The following is a 26,459-nucleotide window of genomic DNA, read 5'->3' on the forward strand; positions in this document are numbered from 1 at the left end:
ATTCTGGGTCTTTAGTGTATATCTTATCATATATTAATACCCAAAATTATTAAATTATATTTCATAAAACTACTTTTTTTTTTTTACAGGCATTAGCCCACCCAGGCACAGGTAATTTTTAATGACCCACATGAAGGCCTGTAAATGAAATATAAATGAATTTTATGCATTGACTTGGGCCCCATCCCAAATCAGAGACCCTTAAGGCCCCAAGCATTTCAGATTAAAGATACCCAACCTGTATCCCCTTTATGTGTTCCGCCGATAATCGAGGACCACGAATGGTCAGGGCAAGCTGTATGTGGTAACATTGCAATATGTAGTTACTAACACCATGTTATATGCTGTAATCCAGATGATGATGTTATACTGTAATAAACTGCATAATAATTCCTTGAGATAATGTCAATGTTATTATTCACTTTGAATCTGTTTTTTCTGGGTAAATAAACTTTCAATGCATCCACTGATATGAGAGTGACATCACACACACAGGTAACCTCTACTATAGGAGGTGCAGAAGGTTGTACAGAAACATGTTTATACTATTATAATCCCAAGGTTAAAACCAAACAAAATATATATTTTTTTTACTTTATTTATTAAACTGATATATTCGTGGTGTATCAACAGTAATAAAACAACCTTCTAGATATCCTTTACCTTAAAAAAAATAAGTACAGGGAACTACTAATTTTGTATTTGACCTTATAAAATTTCAGATTCCAGTTATAACAAATACTTCAGATAAATTTGAGACCACAAAGTGCTTTAGGAGTGACAGACGGTTGATCAAATTTTCCCTGGTTATTCCCAACTGAAGATTCTGTTATAGATTATAGTTTCTCCATTTTGCAAATTAATCTATTGAATTGTTGTTGACTCACGTCATTTAAATTTTTTAACATATAATAAGAAAACAGTGTATACACTTTCAAGAATATAACAATTCTAACCATTAATATTTCAATACAGTACCTCAAGCACTGAACATAATTTTCCATTTTTGTACAACATAATTATGACTGGTTTAAAGTAGCATTTCAGTCACTGGAGTTTCTTTGATTAGCATACTGTACTATACATTACACTGGCTATTTTATAGTAAGAGAACCAACAACTTGAGTAACCTGAGGCTGGTGTAAAATGGTGTTGAACCAACGATTCAGGCAAGGTAATTTTTTCATAGCAGCAGCGCCCAACCCATTCTGAAAAGCAGGTATCAGCGAAGCAAACACACTGATATCAGCGAGTGACACCCTCTCCCCGACTAAGAAGGTGTGATCCCGAAGGTAAACGTTAAGTTTCTGCAGCTCGTTCATGGCTGCTTCACCAGCACCGGCTTTTTTTGTCTTAGTCGGAGAAATCATTCCTGAGCACACAAGAGGCAGCAATAGTGAGTCGGCAGTTGACATCCAACTTAATACTTGCCCTTGGTCAACATAACTAGACCCCTTAAGGGCATCTGGTGCAAGATACCAAGCTGGAGCTATACTCCCTACCATGGAGCCATGCGGAGTTTCTAAGGCAGGCACTACACTGGAGCCAAACTGAGAAATATAATTTTCAGTGATATTTGAAGCTCCAGCCTTGAAATTCTCAGAAACTGTGACTCCCTTCCCAGAATATTCAGCAGCTATTAGACTTGGAAATGCACGAATGTTGTTGGGGTAAGTGTGAAGCACAACTCCATCTGTCACTGCCTCACCAACTTGTTTTTGTACAGTTTTCTTCAAATCTTTTTCCTCCTTATCCTTAGTTTCCTTGAATTGACTAAAAACAGAAGCAAGTGCTTGGGGAGCAGCTAGCAGGACTGGTTCACAACCTAATTTCTCTTGTGCGAATTTCTCTGAAACCACTAGAGCCTCCTTCAGAGCTTTTACATTGGTACCGCTGATCTGAGCTGACTCGGGTTTGCCACCACCTTTACCATTCAGGAGTGTAGTCATATTCTTAACCCATTCATCAGCTTTTAAACCTTTGGCAACAACATCTTTTGGAACAGAAGCCATGGCGAGAATTTTTCCGGTATCTTCATCGGTGCTAATGAACAGAGATGGAGGTCCATTTTTTACCTCCTTCAAAGCATCATTAATTACCTTATTCTGTGCAAAAGCTTTGATTTCAGTCACTAAGTAAGGGATGTTGGTGTTAGCTGCCAGCATATTCTTTGTAATTTGAATGGCTTCCTTTGATACTGCTGTTTTTCGTGCTCTGTCACTATCACCCTGAACTTTTTTGATGGCTTCAACTGTCTTACGCAACTCTTCCTTCTTCCAGTGCTGGATATGGGCATGGTTGATATCCGTTAACATTTCAGTGAGAAGACGAACAACTTCTTTGAATGGAAGACTATTTCCTTCTATCCTTTTCTTGAGCTTACTGACCTCATTCTCAAGGTGTGAAGCTTTGTTTAAGGCTTTAATGGCTTCTGTACCAGTTAAAGCAACAATGCGCCGGATCCCCTTTGCAATCGCTTCCTCACTGAGAATGACAAAGTCTCTTATGTGTCCAGTGCGGTGGAGATGTGTTCCTCCACAAAACTCAATGCTGGTCTTATTTCCAGCTGGACTTGCAGGGTCAGCCTCTAAAGTTTCAACTGGAATACCTACAGAAACCACTCTCACTGGGTCCGGGTACATTTCTCCAAAAATTGCACGCAGACCCTGGATATTTTTTGCCTGTGTGAGAGGTGCAGTTTTTGCATACACCAACTTATTTTCTTTAACCATTTCTCTGGCAATCTCTTCTGTTTTCTTCACTTGATCTACAGTCATGGCGCCTTTGTTAGAAAAATCAAATCGAAGTCTATCAGGAGCTACTAGGGAGCCCCGCTGGTCTGCCTCTGCAGTAAGGACTTGTCGTAAAGCAAAATTGAGAATGTGTGTGCCTGTGTGGTTATTCATGAGGTGTCTTCTGCGTTCTCCATCATAACTCAGGTTTACATCGTCCCCAACATTTAATGTACCTTCCACAACACCAATGTGGCAAACATAGCCACCCTTAACCTCTACTGACTCAACTTTAAATTCTGTCTCTTCATCGTTGATTTTGACCATAAACCCTTCATCATATATCTGACCACCACTCTCGGCATAAAAGCAGGTCTTGTCGAGAATGATGCCGCACCTATTACCAGATGTAACTCTGTCTACAAATTGGTTGTCGTATTTAATGGCAAAAATTTTTCCACAACAAAACTGAAATTCATATTTTGACTCTGGAGATTCTCCTGCTGAGTATTTGTATTTTAAATTGTCTTCAGTAAAAGGCACTTTCTTGTTCTTGAGGTCTTCAATGGCATGAACATCTAATCTAAAGGAATTATCCTTATCCTTATTCCCTCCTCTTGATTTTTCCTGAGCAGCTTTCTTACATTCTTCAAAGATTCCCATGTCAACAGTCAGGCCTCTTTCTTCTGCCATTAGCTGAGTAAGATCAACTGGGAATCCATAAGTATCGTATAGTCTCCAGGCCACGTCGCCCGGCACCACCTGAACACCACCCAGCTTACATATTGTGCGACCCAACAATTTCTGTCCCCTGTCTAACGTTTTCAGAAACTGTAGTTCTTCTTCATTGATCACATCTTTAATAAACTCTGGATCTTTAGAAACCTCCGGGAATGCATTCTGTAGTGACTCAACCACTACATCAACAAGATTGGCAAACATTCCGGGTTTCATTCCTAGCTTCTCTGAAGCGTAACGGATACCTCGCCTCAAAATCCTGCGTAGAACATAACCCCTTCCTACATTGTCGGGCATGCCACCATCAGACAAAGCTATCGTCAGAGTTCGGATATGATCGGCCAACACCCTATAAGCCATATCGATACCATCAACATCATCTTTCCCAACTTTACCAGAGTAAGGTCTATTACCTGATGATTTCTGGATAGCTTCAAAAATGGGTACAAAAAGATCAGTGTCATAATTAGAATTTTTGTGCTGAAGAATAGATACAAGGCGTTCCAGGCCCATGCCACAGTCAATGTGTCTTTTAGGTAGCGGCCTTAGTGATGCATCCGATTCCCTATTGAACTGCATGAACACCAGATTCCATATCTCTAATACATCAGGATCGTCCATGTTGACGAGATGAGGAACGTGGCGTCCACCGATACGGTCAAAGTGAATTTCAGAACACGGGCCACAAGGACCAGTGTCACCCATTTCCCAAAAGTTATCCTTCATATCTCCAGGCAATATACGATTCTCTTTCACACCTATGTCTAGCCAGATCTGTTTACACTCCAAATCTGGCTGAAGGCCCTGTTTTGGTTCACCACCAAAATATGTAACATACAGGCAGTCTTCAGGCAGCTTGTACCAGTTTACTAGGAGATCCCAAGCCCAAGAACATACCTCTTTCTTAAAGTAATCCCCAAAGGACCAGTTACCCAACATTTCAAAGAAAGTGTGGTGATAGACATCCTTGCCAACATCATCCAGGTCGTTGTGTTTTCCACCGGCACGGATGCACTTCTGAGAGTTGACAGCTCGCACGAGGCTGGCCATGTCACTGTTGGGATCCACACTGCCTACAAAGATAGGCTTAAACTGGTTCATGCCTGCATTAGCAAAGAGCAGGGTAGGGTCATCATGGGGAATGGTTGGGGAGCTGTGCTGATAAATGTGGTTGTGTTTCTTCTGGAAGTAGTCAAAGAACATTTGCCTCACTTCTGCACTCTTCATGTTGCCTGTCAACAAAAGATTGCAGTTAGTTTACAATAATAAATTTAACACTACATAGTCTGTAGTACAGTTGCCTCCAAATGAATGTACCACAGCCCAGGAGTGTGTGTGTGTATGGAGGCCTCGGGTTCTAGAACCAATTAGATTCGTTATAGCATACCCCAAATTATCTACCAGATGAAGCATTTGAACAAGAAATGATTATCATATCAGAACTCACAGATGAAAATAATGTAAGGAAATAAACAGTAAAACAAATAACTCGTCCGCAGGTCAGTCGTCAATATTAAGCCCAATTTTTTATACACATCTCCCATAACTATGACAGCCTCCACTATAAAACACAGTGAAATTGGAGTGTTTTAAGATTCGTTTTATATGAAAAATCAGCAGCTGTGAAGTCGTAAATAATTACTAGTGAGGTGAGGCGAGGTTAGGTTTCGTAAGGTTCTAATAGGTTCTGAGCATTGTCGTTTTGATTTCATTAGCCAATCAGAGAGCACGCATGGTAAGATAGTGTTAGTAGAAACTAAGTCAATCACGGCAAAAATCCACTGCCTATTAACCCAAAAAGACGTTCTGGCATTTAATGTCAGAAGAAACGTATCATGAACACTAACACGAGGAGTGACAGGAGCGAGTCACTCAACCCGGCCTGTAACTAAACAACTCAACAGCTGTCAAATTTTATCACAATATATTGCTATACTGACAATATATTAATCATGTATCTTGCACCGTCTTTACTCTTATAGACTAACATGAACAGCTTACCTTATTATATGAAAGACTTTAGATGGAAATAAAGAATTAAGCGGCAGCACTGCCCAATGACAGTCTCCGTTCCACCTGGTCGTCTAAACACCACAGGCGGCCAAGCCACAATTTATAGTTTTCCACACAATAATCCACGAAAAAATACATCATTGCCTCACATAGCTTTCCTTAAACTATTTTAATTTGTTATTATTTTATTATATATGAATTTAGTCCCTTTATGAAGAATATAAGTTCATTACATTTTATTATATCAAATCACAATGAAATAGATAAATTATATATCCGTTCGTTGAGTTCCGGATTTTATAGGATTTTGACATCACTTTTACCATGATGTAATAAATATGAATAATGTCGTCATAAATAAACAGAATATGCTGATAACCACAAGAAACACCTAGTTATCAGCATATACATGCAAATATATGCAAATAAATCACTGTAGTGCGCGTGATCCATGTGAATTCTAATTAATGAGGTATAATAAGCATAGTGCACAAAAAACGCGCAGGGTAAATTTTTACAAGTGGAATCTCAGCAATTTTAAGGTTTTTAACACATGCAATAGATATAACTCATCATGTTGCGTAACTTTCATTCTATACACTTCCATCGCCAATGAATAATAATGAACCTAATAGAACCCGACTTAACCAAAGAAACTTAGTAACATTACCTAACTTCCTAGCCGAAGGGGTAGGGGCGGCCTCCCCCCTCTATATTAAACAGAAAGTACTTATTTTGATATCTGGTTCCAATAAAAGCAACTGTGTTGAAGCGTCTTGGTGTAATTTTACGTTTTAGTGGACATAGAGTATTGAGCGGGTCCCGGGTGTAAACAAACAGATGACTCGCGGTGACTGCAGATTTTTCCAAGTACTGTACAGTATTAACGGTAAATAACCTTTTTATATATACTTTTTTCTTTATCCTCTTCACCACTGTTCGGTTCGCTTACATGTAATTTGCGATAGAAATGCCATAAGAAAAAGTGATAGAGATGGGTGAAATCTAATACCCATAGCAAACATCTTTATAAGAGTCCACTAGTACAGGAGTACTACGGTATACCGGGTAAAATTGCAGATTGCATCAACCAAAGAATCTGATAAAAAATGTTACCTAACCTAACCTAAGTTAACCTAACCTAATGTCATATAAGAAAATGATCATACAAAAAATAGTTCTATCTATTGAGTGCAGTGAATTTCCGGAATTCTGTGGTTGCTGTTACTGCAATACAGTATTACCCTGTGCCGTTATTATTAATATAATACAGGAAATTTGATGGGGTAAGAGATTCACTGGAGAAAACCTTTTATTATAGGATGGTAATAGCAAAAATACCAGGCGGCTAACCAGGAAATCAGTGGTGAAGAGGATAAAAGTAATTAAAGTACATTTTCTGGTTCATATTCTCGTCAAATCACCATCAATTAAATAAGAAAACCTATTATGTTTGTTAGGGATTCCCTTCATGTCTTGGTAAATATAGTTTTTTTTAAATTTTTCAGTGTTTTACTGAAATCTGACCTTCATTTATTGTGCAAATTAGCGGTTTTTGCAAAAAAATTAAATTTTAATCTTTAATAGAAACAGCTAATTTGCACAAAAATAGAGGTAAAATTTGAGTAAAACAAACCAAATTACACAAAAAGAAAACCTATTCTCATACCATAGGAACCAACCTACCTAACCTAACCTACATGGAAGAGGACGAGACAAGTGACTCTTAAGTGAGGAGTATAACCTCAGGTAAACTTGGTGGGAACCTGCGGACAGCCAATGGACCAATATTAACTAATTTTTAAGGCTTTGGATATTTGTCCGGTTGTCGGTTACGTAGTTTATTTAGACTAAAATCAGAAAGAATTGATAGAATTTTATGAAACTTTGTGGAAACGTTATTTACAATCTATTAAATGGATAAATGTAAACGAGTGTAGTGGATACTCTCCCCTACAACTGCTGATTTGTTGCTGACCAGCCAACCCATGGCACGTATCCACTACACGAGAAAGCACAGAACCCATTAAAACATGACGTAACCTAAAGTAACCTGCCTAACGTACCTGAGAAACTTTTTAAAACATACCTACGGACACTGAATGAATCCTTGTTTCCATTTATCTATTTAATAGATTGTAATAATCTTTACAACAAAGTTTCATCTAGTTCTATCAATTTCTGGAGGTCTAAAAAAAATACCTAACCGACAACTAGAAAAATACTGTATACATAGCGTGTTTTTAAGTGTTTTTTTTGGGTAGTATCAACTTACTGATTAAGTATATGTACATACAGTACATGCTGATCCATTGTGTACAAGTAAAAAATAATAATAATGAATAAAAGTTATTTATATCTTATCCATATATTTGATGGTTATTAGCATGCCAATGTATGCTAGGTTGAGTTTTGAACCAACCAAACAAATGGTTCTTCTCGTCTCTAATATATCCTATAATGAAAATTATGTTGCTGGGTGGACATAGATTAGTATTCAGAATTAAAAATATTAAAGTTGTTTAAAATAAAATCCAGTATCTTCAAAAAGTCAAAACTGAATTTTTTTGTGTAAGTTAGGGTACTGTAACAGTACTCAAGTATAACATTGGTTACCTTACACTTTTGGTTTTACATAATGTCAATAAATGCTTATACAGGTATATGTTATAGTCCCATGTATCCTACAATAGTAAATAAAAACCATTAGTGGTGATATGAATCCAAGGGAAACTAGGGTTAGCTTATACCACAGACGGGCAAGGGGGTGGGGGCTAATTGAGGTGTATACTGTAAACATATCAAAGGGCACTACCAATCTACCACTACTTAGTCGAGTGTCTATACCTGGAGCTGGCGGACACCCGCCCCACTAGGGGTCACAGCTCAAGGTAGAAGAAGCCGCAAGTCCAGAAAACTGTGAAGGCGAACTTTTTTTTGCGTGAGAGTTGTGAACTCTTGGAACAATCTGCCAGTGTTGTGACAGCACCAAGTGAGTGAGGTCTTTCAGACTTGACCAACACTAGAGCAAGTTCAGATACATTCAGAAGAATACACCCCATTTCGTCACCAAAATCCTATTTCGTCACTAATATCAAATCCTTTTCGTCACCACTAACAGTCGCTGGTATTAGTGACAAATTGTAAGTTATTATATTACACGAATAGAAATTGCACATGTATACAGACGACTCGAGAAATATTGTGTTCTTATTATACATGAATATTAATTAATTAATAAAGAAAATGATTAAACATTGGTAAATAAACAAAATACAGAACAAATAAGGTGATTTGGCATCAGTGCATAAACCACCGAGAAGCACAGAACAATCTCGCTCTACCCTTTTCTTGACTTCTTCACAGAGAAGCCTCAATAGTTGATTTGCAATTACAACTAGTTGCTGAGCACAAGCTAAAAGTGTTTTTTTTTATTATTTTCTATCCCAAGCAACATTTATTTTCGTGTATATAATGATTATTGTTTAAGTAAAATGATTACAGGCGTATTAACAATGTTTTTATTTTATATTTTCGTCTTTAATAAATGTCTTACTGTTTTTTATTATTTTCTGTCCCAAGCAACAGTTATACCGTGTATATATTAATGGGAATGAACGCGGTGATGAAACGGGTAAAGCAGTGGTGACGAAATGGGCAATTTGGGCATACCCCATTCAGAAGCCCAGTACTTGCCAACAGTGTGTAAGAGATGTGACCGACCGCCTAAGAGGCTAACAAGCCGATCAGTGGCAAAGAGGATACAAGTAAAAGTTGGGTCAAAAGAAAAATAATGAAATATAGTACATATACATGTATTTACATTTACATTTTTTTTTTTCATTCACCACTTATCAGCTTTCTAGCTATTCAGGCTACTTATTTAAAATCCCATGGGAAAATATCCATAAATACTGTAGTTACAATAAGTGAGTAAGAACAAATAACAGTGCCAAGACATTGTCATACCAGGTCAAGGACATTTTGTCACCTGTTAAATCTATCATAACCTGACCTAACTTAACTTAACCTAACCAAATTTTGGCTTCAGTACTTCCAAAATGAAGAAATTATTATCTAAATTTGATAAATATAACATGGTATTCAATGGACCGGTGACAAAATGTCTGGCCATCAGTTTCACCACAGCAGTAAGCATAATGCTACCTGTGGTACCATCAGGGTTCGACAGTTTAATACAGTGGTAGGTAGGCTATAGCTACTGCACCTTTGTCACTCCAGCAAAATCACTGTATGATATATATGGACACAAAGTAGTGCCTTCAGCTGTATATTGTTATATTACTATTATTAATTATGTATAGTAAAGTATTACAGAACATGTATTAATTCTATGTAATATTCTATTTATTGTGCACCATATTATGTATATAAATTATCACATTTATACTTTATGTATTCAGCTTGTGAATGCTGGCATCTGTATAGGCCAGCGTGTAGTAATACATAGATAGATGTAGAGGTAGTTAAGACCGAGTCCTGGTGGTGTGCCCACAGGCTTCCTGTGTCCTCTGTAATATCATCTCCCGTACGAGAATAGAACCTACTTTTAAAGACAACAAGTGTTTGTATATACCCTCAGTAATATAGAACATTCTTTGGGTATCTGGCAATACGCTAGATGGCGCAGTGAGTAGGATCTTTCTGGGCTACCCTTACCTTTGGTAAGCAGTCTTGCTCAGCCCGGATTGATGTTCATAATGGTATCCCGACTCCGCTCTTATCATATGGCCATTGTCAAGGATTGGCCATTATTTCCAAGGAATTCCCTAAACCTATCTTAAAGGTCACCCATGTCAACAGGTTGAAGGAATTCCCTATCTCTACTAACACGTCCCCTTCTGACGCAAGAGCTTACCTTCTCAAGGAGTTTGCTGACGTGTTGGTTAATAAGAAATCTTTAGGATCCACACCACTCAAGCCGATGGTGGGTCCACCTATGAAGATTCATCTTAAGGATGGTGCTACACCTTTTGCCATCCACACCCCTCGTTTGATTCCTCACGCCTACAAGGAGCTAGTTAGACAAGAGCTTGACTCCATGGTTGTTCAGGGAATCATCAAACCGGCCGGAGACGAACCTTCACCTTGGTGCCACCCTCTCGTCCCCGTCGCCAAACCTCGTGGTGGAGTACGGATCACCACCGATCTGTCAAAACTTAACCAGCAAGTTTCCCGTCCAGCCCACCCTTCACCCACACCCTTCGCAGCTGTTCGAAGTGTGGACCCGAAGGCGAAGTTTTTTACAACTATGGACGCCTTATGTGGTTATTGGCAGATCGAGTTGGCCGAAGAAGACCAACACTTGACTACATTCATCACACCATTTGGAAGATACCAGTATTGCAGAGGCCCCATGGGATTTGCCGCTACGGGCGATGCATTCTGTCAACGTGGTGACGCGGCCCTTCAAGGAGTCACGAATTGTGTCAAGGTGGTTGATGATATCTTACTCCACGACGAAGACTACTGTGCCCACCTCTCCCGGATATATGAAGTTCTCACCAGATGTCGAAAGTACGGGATTACCCTCAACGCTGACAAGTTTGTAGTCGCCGCTCCATCAGTGAACTTCTGTGGGTACACTCTCTCAGCATCAGGCATTGCAGCTGACCCGGAGAAAGTAAGTGGAATCAGGGATTTTCCAACCCCTGCCAACCTAACAGACCTCCGTTCTTTTTTAGGTCTGGTCAATCAGCTGGCTGAATTCACACCTGACATCTCCGCCGCAGCCCAGCCGTTACGCCCCCTGCTGAGCCCCAGGAGGACATTCCTGTGGACCCCAGATCATCAAGAGGCCTTCCAGCGAGTTAAGCAGGCCCTTGTGAGTCCACCTGTCCTCGCCTGTTACGACCCAGCCCTACCCACCGTCCTCCAGACTGACGCCTCCAGACTCTACGGCGTTGGTTACGCCCTTCTGCAGGACCATGGCGGTGGACAACTCCGCTTAATTCAGTGTGGATCCCGGTTCCTGACGGACGCTGAGACCCGATATGCCACGATTGAGCTGGAGATGTTGGCTGTTGTCTGGGCGATGGCGAAGTGCCGTTTCTACCTGATAGGACTTCAGCACTTCACCCTCTTCACGGATCATCGCCCCTTATACCTATAATCAATCACTACTCTTTGGATGCAGTAGAAAATCCTCGCCTTCAACGTCTGAAAGAGAAGCTCTCGCCTTATCTCTTCACGGCTGTGTGGCGTGCGGGTAAGCTGTTGTGCATCCCGGATGCCCTGTCCCGCGCCCCCGTCAGTCGCCCCACCCCAGAGGACGAGATGTTGTGTTCTACAGCTGCTGCATCCCTCAAGTCAGTGGTTTCATTGAAGGCCGTCTTCACATCAGAAGAGTCTACAGCACCGGATGCAGACAAAACTCTTGAAGATCTCCGCACCGCAGCCCGGGCCGACCCTTCCTACATCCGGCTCGTCGACTGTGTGTTCAGGGATTTCCATCTACCCGATACGACCTTCATGAATCGCTACTCCCGTACTGGAAAATACGCGAGGACCTCTATTGTGATGGAGACCTCGTCTTGTATGGTCCACGAGTAGTTATTCCTGCTGCCCTACGCCGCCGTACCTTGGCCCGCCTTCACGACAGCCATCGAGGAGTGGAGGCCACCAAGCGACGGGCGAAGCAGACTGTATTTTGGCCCGGAATCAACGCGGACATTGCAAGTACCGTCCGTGCCTGTGAACCGTGCCAGATTCTGCAACCTAGCCAGCAACAGGAACCTTTAATGTGCGACGATAACCCTTCAAGACCCTTCGAGTCTGTGTCGGCCGATTTCTTTGCAGTTGCAGGGAAGTCCTTCCTCGTCATTGCCGACCGACTGTCTGGATGGCCTGTTGTCGTCCCCTGTGGTAGTGATACAACGGCTACTGCTACCATCCGGAGCTTCAGGCATTACTTCAGAGAAGTTGGTGTTCCCCTCCGCCTCAGGACTGATGGAGGACCCCAGTTCACCAGCCACGAGTTCCGGGACTTCATGGACCGTTGGGGAGTCCGTCATGTCGTGACCTCGCCCCACTACCCCCAGGCGAATGGACACGCTGAAGCCGCAGTCAAGACTGTGAAACACCTGATCCTTAAGGTGTCACCCTCAGGAAATATCGACTGCGAGGACTTCGATCGAGGTTTGTTGGAGTTACGCAACACCCCGAACTTCACCGGACGCTCCCCAGCCCAGGTTCTATACGGACATCATCTCAGGTCTTGTGTTCCTGCCCACCCGAAGTCTTTTTCTCAAGAGTGGCAGGCCAAGACTGAAGAATGTGACCGCCGTGCAGCAGAACGAGCCGCAGATGTCGCTGCTCGGTACGACTGTCATGCCCGCCCCCTTCCCAGGTTGAGTATCGGCCAGCAGATCAGGATTCAAGATCCGGTATCTCACCGCTGGGACAAGGTTGGGGTTGTTATGGGTATTGGCCGGTCCAGGGACTACCAAGTGCGTCTTCCTAGTGGTAGAGTATGGTGGAGGAACCGTCGTTTCCTCCGACCTGTGGAGCTGCCTAGTGTTGACCCCTCCCCAGTTGAGTCCCCTAATGTTGATGTCTCTAAAGTAAATCCATCCCCACCTTGTGTTTCTGCCCCAGTACTCCGCAGGTCCGAGCGACTCAGAAACAAAAGGTCCGCTCAAGATGAAACTATGAGCGTATAGGGGGGAGGGAGGTGTATGATATATATGGACACAAAGTAGTGCCTTCAGCTGTATATTGTTATATTACTATTATTAATTATGTATAGTAAAGTATTACAGAACATGTATTAATTCTATGTAATATTCTATTTATTGTGCACCATATTATGTATATAAATTATCACATTTATACTTTATGTATTCAGCTTGTGAATGCTGGCATCTGTATAGGCCAGCGCGTAGTAATACATAGATAGATGTAGAGGTAGTTAAGACCGAGTCCTGGTGGTGTGCCCACAGGCTTCCTGTGTCCTCTGTAATATCATCTCCCGTACGAGAATAGAACCTACTTTTAAAGACAACAAGTGTTTGTATATACCCTCAGTAATATAGAACATTCTTTGGGTATCTGGCAATACGCTAGAATCACTGAATGTTTATTTGATTATAATTGGAGTGAAACATCCAGTAATACCATTTTATCTTATTGTGGAGTGTGCAGGCAGACTCACATATTTTTCATAGTTTTCACCGCTGTATTTAGCTCGCACGTTCCTGCTCCTAAATTAATGGGTTATACTGTTGAGAACATTTCCCTTTCATAACCAGGACACTAATTTGATCCTATTTAACATGTTTGTGAATGATAACACATGTTTCAATGTTATCAACAAATGAGGATAAAAAATTATCATTACCTGAACACTCTTAATTAATGTACAGTACAGTAAAGACAGATGGAAGAGTAAATGTCATAGTCACTAACCATGAACATAAGTTTAAAACATTTATCATGTAGCACCAGTCCTTCAATCTGTGTGTACTGTACTGTATGATGCCACACTCCAATTCATGTGAAACTTTCTCCAAATATTTCAACATTCAAAATTTAACCAATGTTATGGGCTACTGTATTTTGAATTTCCAATACTGTACTGTATCTTTTTCTTTTTTACAGAGATACCCTGTGATGGAGACTAGACTTCTGGAAGACATAATACACCTGTTACAAGATGTAGAATGGCTGTACAACTTTCCTGTGACTCAGGTACTGTACCCTATTTCTAAAAGAAAATTTTCCCCAAAAACCTTTTCTTTAAATCTTTTTTACCTTCATGTTCTCTGTTTCTTTGAGAATTAGCTCAATGGGGTTCTCCTGGGATGCACAAATTATTAACAAGAAAAACCTCAGTACTGTACTATATTTATATACAGTATTAAGCTGGGATTCCATATATGCGTTTGCAGTGTGCTTGTGGTATACGTTTGCGTTAAATTGCCCTGAAACACGGACACCCGTTTCCATATGCTGCAGCTGTCATTCTAGCAGGAACACGACAGGAAAGGTGGCTCCTAGTGCATCGAATCTATGACAATATTTATATGAACAGGATGAATTGCTATTAAACATCTTGGGTTTGTATAAGATTATGCGTAAATCAAAAGAAAAACGAACAAGGAAACGTAGATGGTGGGTTCATAGATTGCTGCTGAATCGGACCAAATATGGAGCCTGCAGTACTCTGGTAAAAGACTTGAGCTTTGATGAAGAAAAATTCTAAGAATATTTTCATCTGAGCAGACAACAGTTCACACATGTTCTTTCCCTGGTTGAGGAGGATTTGGTGAAACACTGCAGGAACAGAGAAGTCATTTGCCCAAGGCATCGACTTGCAATATGTATAAGGTGAGTCTTGCTTATAAATAGGAAATAATAGGAACCGTAGATAAATATTAATTGACACAAAATTAGTATTCCAGTGACCCTTTTATTGAGACCATGAACCTCCATTTTAGAACAGTTGTGTAAAAAATGTATGGGTCTCGTAAAATGATGTACCGTATGAAGGTTTTTAAATGTAGTATATAAATGCATTACAATAATAGGTTGGGATATATTCTGAGTGAATTCAACTTCACAGTCTCCTCGACAGAAAACTGTTTTTTTCCTCGAGGCATTTTGCAGGGTGAGGAGAGCAAACTTAGGGATAGAGAATCACTGTGTGGGATTCCCGTGTCCATTTCCATGTGGTTGTGTTTTCAATCTCTACAGGAAGCGATTGGCATGCACTGCAGACTCATAACTCTAATGCTGCCGCTAACGCAACCGTGCCAATGGAAACAACTGTGTAGTACATTTCAATGTGATCTATTTTTGGCTCTAACGCTACCACTACCGGGTGAATGGAATCCAAACTTTAAAGATACCGTATTTGTGTGGATACTCGACATTTTTAATGTATTTGTTTCTGATTATTTGTGAGAGGATTTTCCCATTAATATTTATTTGTATGTGTGTTTAATAATAATAATAATAATAATTAACGGTTTATTGAAAGAGCATAGCAGCCAAAAGGCTGAAAATATACAGTTACATAATTGGGGAATGGGTTTCGATATACAAATACTGTACAAGTAATATAAGTGGTACAAATAAGATATAAAATAATTAGATGGGGAAAAGCTTGAACTATAGGGCATTTCAACATAGTGACAGTGCAAGAAGTAGGATTTACTGGGAGTGAATACACTGGTTTATTACAAGTTATTGTGTGTGTGTGTGTGTGTGTGTGTGCGTGTGTGCGCGTGCGTGCGTGCGTGCGTGCGTGCGTGCGCGCGTATATATATATATATATATACAATACGTACAGGTAAAGGAAATTACTGTCTCTTTGAACGAATGGCTCCCTGTCCCGGCTGCAAAAATGCCAGCAACTTTAAAACTACCCTTAGACATTTTTGGATACATCCAGGGTTTCATCCGCGAATAATTGAGGTCCGTGAATTAAAAATCCACTAACTTGAAGGGCATGCTGTACTATATTAGAATACCCCATACTGTACAGTCCTTCAGTCTACTTTGTGGTCTTGTGTTATATGGATATTGCACATTATATATGGTAGTGGAACTCTTGGTGAATATATATATTCAAAACAATGTCTGTCTATCTTTTTTCATGACGTGAATAAGATTACAGTACTGTACATCAAACATCTGGGACTTCAGTTGTCTTTCAAGAGATGGTGTTGTACAAGTGTAAACATTTGTATTGTACAATTGAAACAATTTAGAGGCTTAAGCAAGGGGTCATATAGTGGAATGTACACCACAGTGAGGAAGGATTACAGTACAGTATGTATGTCATGCCATGACTATGGACCAGCTGGCTAAGGACTCGTTGGCTGGTTCAAGCAGCAATTACTGACGTCAATCAACATCACAGTGCATCATAACGGGACTGGCCAATGAGACGAGAAGACGAGGTGGTGCGACGGAGGTGAGCTAGTAGCCGCGGTTGTTATGCTATTTCCAATAGAATAATAGGGTTAGAATGAACAACGTATAAGGGTGGACTTAACTATTTATTAATTAAAAAACACAACACTGGTATAACACACGGCAGCACTCCCACGACGCACGACTCCCACAGCACACACACACACACAGCTCACATTCCTACAGCACCACAGCAGGACTCCCACAGCACACACACACCTCACATTCCTACAGCACCACAGCAGGACTCCCACAGCACACGGCTCAGCTCACGGCAGTAAGTGTTAACTGGGCCTGCCAGGAGTTCCATCTTTTCCGGGGCGATGGTTCGTGGCTACTAGCTCACCTCCGTCGAACCACCTCGTCATCCCGTCTCATTGGCCAGTCCCGTTATGACGCACTTTGACGTTGATTGATGTCAGTAATTGCTGCTTGAACCAGCCAACGAGTCCTTAGCCAGCTGGTCCATAGTCATGGCATGACATACATATAGTAAACATGGGAAGACTTTTTTTTGGGGGGGGGGATGTTTCCACACTTGATGAATAATTTTTCTGAAATAAACTCAAAAAGTTTACTTGTGTCAGTTGTATGCCTGAACCAGGAAATATTTTGTGTTTATTTTCTCTAATGTAGTTTTAAATTGGGTGTCTGGAAATCTGAAATTCCTCAGTGATTTCTCCTTCAGACAGGATTTATGGGTAGAGTTATTAAAGACAGGTTCCCTTCTTATAGTGAGCCTGTAGCAGCCACTACCTATAAATACTGCCTGGGTTAGATGTTACAACACCGTAATGTTTGGATAGCTCATTCCCACTTGGAGCTTGAGCAGGGGATCAAACTGTGCAAGTAGTCACAATTCTTATTTCTTTTTTACCCCTCTGGCTGGAGGGAAGGTAAAGCCAAGGTACCTTAGTGTTTAATGCTAAGCGTTTTTATTCAGCAGAGAGAGGGCCCCATACACAAGGGGTTTATATTTCTCTTAAGTGAGGGGCTTGCCATGTAGCAGTTAGGTCTTTTTTTCAGCCTCTCCAGGATAATTGCATGAATAAGAGAGATGGATTGTTACATAACAGCTGGCACTGAAGCTGGATTGTTATTGGTGTCAAGTTGTAACCAAACAAGTGACTGGGAAGAAAAGTTCTGCTAACATGGCAGAGAGGTAATATCACTTTGCTTTGAATGATATTGAATATCTAAGAACCCTTTAGGGTTTTGGTTATACAGTACTAGTCATAAAAAAAGAGCTAAAATCTTGAATAGTTTCAAGGTTCTAATTTCTGAGTTAGTTACTCACCCATAAATTAGCTAGTTAAAATACACTGGTTCCCCAAACTGGTCTTTGTTGTAGGATTTGTAATTATTTTTTTAACTATCATATGTTAACTAATACGGTGACTATTAGTTGATATTCTTTCAGATTTTCACAAGAAATGTGTTTTCTCAAATGCCAGAAGAATGGAGAGATGCTTTACTTAAGCTTCCTGTCGAGATCCTTAATACTATTCCACAATATAACAGCCAAGTAAGTCTATTGTGGTTTGGTTCCAGTATCTAATGCCTACTGTTCCATATATTGAATTTTATTTATTTAAAATTAATTGACTCTTGGTAAGAATGGATAAAATTTAGTTTACTGTGTAGTATAAGTTTCCTTAAACAAATAATCACGTAAAATTTTATTAATAAATATTTCATTTGTTGTGAAGCTCCACCCGTAATGGTCATCTCTCTGCTTATATTGATGTATCAGAATCTGTCTTTTCATACTGTACATGTATTATTCAGTTTATTTATTGTACAGTACAGGTTGTGGTCCAGAAACTTCCGTGGTCCGGAACGATTTTAGTTTGTCCAATAGGTAGATAGGCAGCTCTCTTTTTTTTTTTTTATAAACTTATCTGAATTATTATTAGTATTATTACAGGAGTATTAAATTTTTGCCCCTCAGGCCCCAATGTGGGTCAGTGACCTATGCCCGGGTGGGCTAATCCCCATAAAAAAAAAACAAAGCCGCGGGAAATTAAGGTTTGTTTACATCTGGCAGTTCTGCTGCTCTCTCTCTCTGCTTGTCCATACAGAATACAACATTTAACCCTTCAATATATATGAGCAGTAAATAAGTGTTGCTTTCATATTCTTATGTAGAGTAATGACGATATGTTTTCACATGTGCGCACTTACATACGCGCAGTCTCACTTTTTTATACCATTAATGGTTAGCTACTTATATTGTTCCATTTATTAACATTAAATAACATTACAGGTACTTCAAACAACCATATTCATTTTTTTACATTAATTTTACTACAGTTACAATCAGGGTCTTATTTTCTTCAGTTTTATATGTAGACCCAATCAGTCACTGGTTTTGTAAGCTTTAACAAAAACAATGCCGGCAGCCGACTCGTCTCCTCGTGTGTTTTAATATTCCACGTATTATTAATAAATTGTATTGTTAATTTTGCACACACAAACATTAATTCAATAAAAACAAATTCAGAAACATTAATTAAAATATATATGAATTTTAAATAAGTGTTGCTTTCATATTCTTATGTAAATTAATGACGATATATTTTCACATGTGCGCACTTACATACGCGATCTCTCTTTTTTTCTTTACCACTATCGTTAGCTACTTCTTTTGTTCCATTTATTAACATTAAATAACATTACTTTTTTTTTTTTTTTTTTACGGGATTAGCCCACCCGGGCACAGGTCACTGACCCACATCAGGGCCCGGGGGGCGAAAATTTAATAATAATAATAATAATAATTCATAGTAAATAAAATTTATAATAAAAAGTAAAACAAAATATTAATGGTAATAATAATAATAACAACACTGTGATAATAATACATACAAAGAAATGCAAGAATGAAAAAAAATCAACAGTGAGAAACGCTATATGTATGTTGTTTTGTCATGTAATAGAAACAATTGAGACCCTACAATTGTGTGTAAATGAGGCAGAATGTCAGATCAGCAACCTGGGACTTGGTCACAATTTTCGTGATGCCATATGGCAGCAGGGTCTACCATTAGACAACACATTATGCTGCCAATATCTTCCCAGGCGGTAGTACCTCCCTGTTTGGTAGCTGCCTACTACCCCCTGTACCCTGTTTTAACCCTATCTACATGTCTTTCACTGCTTTCTTTTAAAATTTTCTCCAGTTAGTCTTCTTTCACTACTTTTTCATAATATTTTTTTCCAGTTAGTCTTCTTTCACCCAGCACAAGTAATATCTAGATAGAAATTTAATTTAATGTACAAAAATATTGAATTACCGCATACTTTTCATTATATTTATTGAATTTCTAGGAACATTGGCCGTCTTCCCTTCAGTTATTCTTAAAGAAGTGTAAGAGACTTTCCCTGCATCATCTGGTTGTCAATCCTCATGATGGTCAACCAGATACCCACCAGAAAATGCATTTGCCCCAGGAGATCACTAAAGGAATGTCAACGAAGAAGAAACACGAAGTAGCATCTCTCCTGTACCTAGTGAAGCGACTTTCAGACACTACACAAAGTCGTCATGTTCTGGATGTTGGCAGCGGCATAGTGAGTAGGGGTGCTGAGGGCAAGATGACAACGACAAAGCAACTTGTTATGTGCTTGTTATACCATTATACTGTACTGTATATCTTTAACTGTGTTTTCCAGCATTTTTACTCGTCTGATATGTTGACATCATGCTCGGAGCCCCTCATATGCTATATTGTGTGGCTTTATTGGGATTGGGTCTCAAAATATATTCTCTGTATTTTGTAAGGGTATGAATGTCCTTTCTGGAAATGTGTGGTAGTCAGGTGAGTTGTACAGTACAGTATATTGTTGGGTGATGAAGGTAGCAAACTTCTGAATATCACCATACTGTGTGTACAGTATTTAGAAGCTAATTACTTTTTGCATGAATGAAGGAATGCATTATCAGATATCAGAGTTAATCTTAGTTGGGAATTGTGTCAGCCAGTTCATTAGTTAGTCTTAAAAGGTAAACAGTTCATTGCAGTCTTGAAACATGTTGTTAGAGCAAAGAAAAGAGTTATTCTTGCATCGTAAAATAATTGTATTTTTTCTTTGTACTGAATTCATATTTTTTAATGTGAAGCTGATAATTTTTTTCTCATTTCTAGGGCTATATAGACACTCTTCTTCACCACATACTCAAGTTCACAATCTTAGGTGCTGAAAGTGTGGCGGAACATGTAAGAAGTGCAAATACTAGACAGCAGAAACTCTCGGGCCAGTGTACTGGGATCAGACACTTGCACTGGAGCCTTGCAGATGATGAGGGAACTCTTCATAAAGCTGAGGAAGTGATATCAGAGCTAGTTCAAGTAGATCAAATATGTACATGTCAGGTCACGAAAAAGAGTTCAATATCCGGTGAGACAAGTGATAAGCCGCCTGTATTTATCATGAATAAAGAACATGAATCAAGTGGTTATGATGAAGGAAATAACTCAGAGTCAGTAGTAAACACAGATGGTCATCATCCCAAAAAGTCAGCCATACTTTTGGGACTACATGCCTGTGCTGATCTGTCTCCCATCATGATGAAAATATACAAAGAATCTTCTCGGGTATCTTCCCTTGTATTACTTTCTTGTTGCTACCACAAGATGCAAAAACAAAGCACACATGATGTTAATATTAGCCAACCTGAAAAGTTATGTGGCCAAGAAACTGTTATGGAAGAAGAATTTGTAAATTTTCCCATGAGTAAGGCACTGAAAAATATATTACAGCAAAATAATGTTCACATGTCAACCTTTGGTCTAAGGCTCGCAGCTCAAGAATCAGGTCTGCGATGGATCAGACAAACAGCAAAGGACCATGAGAATCACAAGAAAAATGTGGCTTATAGAGCACTTCTGGAAGTATTTTGTATCAGAGGTAAGCCATTGCTGTTCATTAAAAGATAGTCATTATCTTTGAGCTTTGTTACTTTGCTCTTGAAGTCATGCAAATTTTTTTTATGAGAAACCCAGGTCTGAAAAGTCATGAAATTCTACTGATAATCCTTGAAAGTCATGTAAATTTAATAAGTTCAGTAAATAAAAATAAATACTGTACATTATATACCTGTCTTGATAAATATACAGTATAGTCTGGATTTACGCGGTTTTTGTTCACGCGTTTGGTCATTTACACTGCACCTTGCCAGAATGAAATGTTTTAATTATGAGATAAATCTCATCATTTACGCGGGAAGCGGCGCGGACAGGGTGCACACTAGGTCACCTAGTCAACAAAACATTACAGTACTGAGTTCTTCACCCGCCACCCACAACAGCCAGCCCAAGTCAGTGATAGTGAGGATATGGACTTTGAGGGGTGTGACAAAGAGGCTCTGCAAGCCTCTGTGGTGGATAGTGATACAGGTGATACAAGTGATACAGGTGAGGGCCAATAATCTGCCCTCTGCCTCAGAACCAACCCCAATCCCCATGTACCCAGCCATTTCTTCTAAGTAAGTGTTAAAAAACCTAGTATTATTGATATTTCTCTTAAATATTAATTGTGTGTGCATACCATCATAAAATTAAATTGTTATTTTTACTACAACGTACGTAACATAACATATTGTGTCTGGGTGAAGTATAATTTATTTATTTACTGAAGATATTTGTTTTTAGCTCATAAAATTCATAGGAATTACCCGGCCAGAATATAATTTACATTGCTGGAATTGTTATAAGATGGTGAGTAATTTAAATATAAACATCCTAAAATTTGCATTAGACATACAAATTTTAGATCTAATTTAAGAATTTTATTAGAAAGAGCAAAAATTTTATCTTTTGTGCAAAATATATGAAGTTTATATTCAAATTATTGATTGTCTTGCAAGGAATCCAGCAATGTCAATTATATTATCTTAACTTTAGTCTGAGGTATTATTTATTACTAAACCTGTAAGCCTAGTGTTTTTCCCCAAACATTTCTCTGGTAGGGAGGTGAGGTGGGGGGTAGGGAGGGAGGGACCCAGCGAGCGTGGGAAGAGGGAGAGAGTGGGAGATGGGGTATTTTGATTGATAGATAGTGTCTGGGTGAAGTATAATTTGTTTATTTACTGAATATATTTGTTTTAGCTCATAAAATTCATAAAAAGAAATTACCTGGCCAGAATATAATTTACATTGCTGGAATTCTTATAAGATGGTGATTAATTTAAATATAAACATACTAAAATTTGCATTAGACATACAAATTTTAGATCTAATTTAAGAATTTTATTAGACGTTTATATTCAAATTATTCAGTCTTGCAAGGAATCCAGCAATGTCAATTATATTATCCTAACCATAGTGTGAGGTATTATTTATTACTAAACCTAAAAACCTACTGTTTTCACCCAAACATTTCTCAGAGAGGGAGGAGCCAGCGAGCGTGGGAAGAGAGGGGGGGAGGGGTTTGAGTCCATTATTTGAATGGACATTAACCGGCGACTGTATTCTCTTAAATATTAATTGTGTGTGCATACCACCATAAAATTAAGAAGTTATTTTTACTACAACGTAGGTATTGTGTCTGAAAAAGTGGAGTTTTGGGGGTCGGTCCGGTCTCTTATTTCAATTAATCCCATATGTTATGTTGTTCACTTTACGCGTTTCTCACTTTACGCGGGCCGCCGTGGGTTCAATTGACCGCGCAAAGTGAGGGTTCACTGTGTGTGTGTATATATATATATATATATATATATATATATATATATATATATATATATATATATATATATATATATATATATATATTGATAAAATCACACGGGAAAATGGAAACAACGGAGCACCTTAGCTTTCGTTTTTATTCAAGACATTGTGATTATATATATATATATATATATATATATATATATATATATATATATATATATATATATATATATATATATATATATATATATGCTAATATTAATATTAAAGTGGGGGTGCTATGTTCAATCTAATTGGTTCTAGAACCTTGTTCGTTATACCATTCGTTCGTTATGGGATTAATCCGTTCCAGGCCCCTAAATACAACCACTTAACACTGAAAAATATAATATAAAATTATAAAAATTGTAAAAAAGTGCATAAATATGCATCTAAACCCCTGAAATAAAGAATATCATTAATATTTGTAATAAAAAAACAATAAATTGAAAAAAAAAAAAAATAAAAAAAAAATAAATAAATAATGTTCGTTGTAGGAGTTTCGTCATATAGCATTCTCAATTTTATAGGTAAAACCGTTCAAGAGTAGGAATATTCGTGAGTAGGATCCGTCATATAGCATACCCTACTGTATATATATATATATATATATATATATATATATATATATATATATATATATATATATATATATATATATATATATATATATATATATATATATATATATATATATATATATATATATATATATATATATATATATATATATATATATAACCATGTCTTATTTATATTATATATTAGTAATTATAAATTCACACATGTGTGTATAATGCAGAATAATAATACAGTATATACTACTGTACTGTATATCAATACCTTTAACTTCCCTGTTATTTCAGAGGGATTTACCTTGAGAAAACTTCGTCGTCGATGTGTGAGAAAATCTCATTTTGAAGACTTCAGTGAATATATTAGAAATGTAGTTGTAAATTATGAATTTATACCATCCAAAGGCAATGTACATGTTACAGGACCAAGTAAAAATAAAAGATTCAGTGATGCATCTTCACCACATTTACAAAGTACAGAAAAAAGTCAAAGAACAGAAAAAGATAATGATGCTGCCCCACATCAAAGTCTTGATACATCTGAAAGGAGAGACTTACCAGCTGTAACAGAGGAATATATCACACGTATTTTACAGAAATGTTATGAAGACTACCAGCACTTATTTCCACTGATTGAACCTCTCACAGGTCTGCAGTTGGCCTTGCAGCCAGTGATGGAAGCACTAGTATTTGTGGACAGAGTGGCTTACTTAAAAGAGTGTGGCTTCACTAACGTATGGTTAGAGAAAGTGTTTGATGTAGAAGTTTCACCCAGAAATGTTGCTTTAGTTGCTCTGAGATAAATGAGTATGGTACAGTAACATATTATTTTCAGCAATATGTTAGTACAGTACTGTATACAGTACTGTACTTTAAGTGAGATCTTAACAGAGTCAGAGAAGATGTTACAAACCACATCAAGTTCCCATGCACCCAAGTACATGACTCGGAACCTCCTGCAACATGGTGGGAGAGTCCCTTCGAGACAGTGCATGACCAGTACTTGCCAACAGTGCGTAACAGAGACGTGACTGACTGTCCAAGCGACTAACGAGCCGATCAGTGTTGAAGAGGATAAAAGTACAAAAGTAAAAGTTAGAAAATAAAAATAAAATTCAGGAATAAGTCAACATGTCCTAGGCTCTGGTACCCTGAAAACATTTTTCTACCAGGACAATTTTCAGGTGACCACTAAAAAGACTGTTTGGATATGGCCTTACTAATAAAGAACCGAAGATTATTTTATATATTATATGTAGTGCAATCTACTTATACTGTATATGATATTTATTTATGTGCCCAATGTAAACAAAAATAGTTCCTATTATATCTTTTTAATCTCCAAATGAGGACCAAGTTTTGCCATTTTCATATATTATGACAAAGTTATAAAAAAAAAATGAACCAAGTATACTGTATCAGAAAAAAGTAAGCGTGCATGCAAGCACGCAGAGAGAGAGAGAAAGAGAGAGAGAGAGAGAGAGAGAGAGAGTGGGTCCACGACTTATGAATGCCCACTGATACGAACAAGGCTAAACTTGAAATTTACAGTACAGTATTTTATTTACTTGATGACTTATTTTTTACGTTCATTTACTGTATCTTGTCATTCTATTTCTTCTTTTGTCTTAAATTAAGTGATTTTTGATGTACAGTATATAAGGACATAGGCTATGATATAGTGGAGTTTTAAACATTGTTCTTTAAGTATGGTATGCACATAGCATGTGTTCTGACTTATGTACAACTCCTCCCCGACTTACGACAGGGTAAGGGACCCAAATCTAGGTCGTAAGTCGAAAATGCTTAAATAATGCATAGAAAATCTAAAATGGGTCTCTTTTTCTTCTTAGCACCACAAAACTCTCACTTTTAAGCTTGCCAGCCATTTTAAAGTGAATTACAAACCAAAATTTTGTCAGTACACAGCGCAATCACTGACGTTGGGACTCGAAAATACGTAATTTGACAAAATTTTGGTACGACTGAGGCAGGTCGTAAGTGCGGGTGGTCGTAAGTCGTGGAGGAGCTGTACAAATCCGACTTAAGAACGTCCTCAGGAACAGAAACCATTCGTAACCCAGGGACCCTCTGACCATGAGTAATGTATACCTATTTATTTATTTATTTATTTTTACATGCTGCAGTACTGTACTTAAAATAGCAGAATTATATTTTGATGTGCATACATGAAGAGTATGGTACAGGGTACCTTATATTTTAAATACATATAGTACTGTACTCACAAGTGAAGATGAATGCTATTAACTGATATTCACTTCATGATAATGGTACATACAGTAATTTCTTGATTGTACGAACTAATTCGAGCCTCCCCTTTCCCTTAAATCGAGTTGAGAATTCTTTTTTGTTATTTATTTCCCAATTTAGGGGAATAGTTCGTTAATTTGGGTAGATTCCGTTCAAACACTCACACCTACAAAGACACGTATCCACACACAGACACACACACACACCACCACTTTCTTCCCTCCACTTCCTTTCTGGGACTTCTACAACACTTTCAGCATGATTTCGTAGCACAATTAGGGAGAGAAAAAAAAGAAAAGAAAAAAGATCACAAGCAGAGAATGAGGAGATGGCACATGCATAGGACACAGACTGAGCGCGCGTGCTGCTGTTTCCCGCCTTTTTGGCAGAGTTAGCGGAATTCTACTAGATTTAGCGAACTAGTTGACAAAACTGGAAAATTTATAACGGAAAAAAATTGTTCCTTTAAATCAGGATTC

The 26,459-nt window shown here is 38.4% G+C and overlaps 2 protein-coding genes across 5 annotated transcripts; one reads left to right on the forward strand and one right to left on the reverse strand.

Annotated features, from left to right (window-relative positions):
- Positions 1 to 582: 582 nt before the first annotated feature.
- On the reverse strand, positions 583 to 5,614 carry LOC121864196 (alanine--tRNA ligase, cytoplasmic-like). Its single transcript, XM_042363209.1, has 2 exons — positions 5,472 to 5,614; positions 583 to 4,702 (listed from the first exon to the last, which is right to left on the reverse strand). Exon 2 carries the CDS (start codon positions 4,695 to 4,697, stop codon positions 1,095 to 1,097), a length of 3,603 nt encoding a protein of 1,200 aa, XP_042219143.1. The 5' UTR covers positions 4,698 to 4,702; positions 5,472 to 5,614; the 3' UTR covers positions 583 to 1,094.
- Positions 5,615 to 6,138: 524 nt separating this feature from the next.
- Positions 6,139 to 25,034, forward strand: LOC121864197. Of its 4 annotated transcripts, none has more exons than XM_042363210.1 (6): positions 6,139 to 6,372; positions 14,103 to 14,192; positions 17,842 to 17,946; positions 19,752 to 19,994; positions 20,570 to 21,332; positions 24,001 to 25,034. In XM_042363210.1, exons 2-6 carry the CDS (start codon positions 14,115 to 14,117, stop codon positions 24,510 to 24,512), a joined length of 1,701 nt encoding a protein of 566 aa, XP_042219144.1. In that variant the 5' UTR covers positions 6,139 to 6,372; positions 14,103 to 14,114; the 3' UTR covers positions 24,513 to 25,034. The 4 variants fall into 4 exon arrangements, with proteins under 4 accessions (XP_042219144.1, XP_042219146.1, XP_042219147.1 ...); XM_042363212.1 differs by having other exon boundaries at positions 17,876 to 17,946; XM_042363213.1 differs by lacking the exon at positions 6,139 to 6,372 and adding an exon at positions 6,485 to 6,864 and having other exon boundaries at positions 17,876 to 17,946.
- The last annotated feature ends 1,425 nt before the right edge of the window (positions 25,035 to 26,459 follow it).

Source organism: Homarus americanus, unplaced genomic scaffold, assembly GCF_018991925.1.
Source record: "Homarus americanus isolate GMGI-L3 unplaced genomic scaffold, GMGI_Hamer_2.0 scaffold26351, whole genome shotgun sequence".
NCBI classification, from domain to species: Eukaryota; Metazoa; Arthropoda; class Malacostraca; order Decapoda; family Nephropidae; genus Homarus; species Homarus americanus.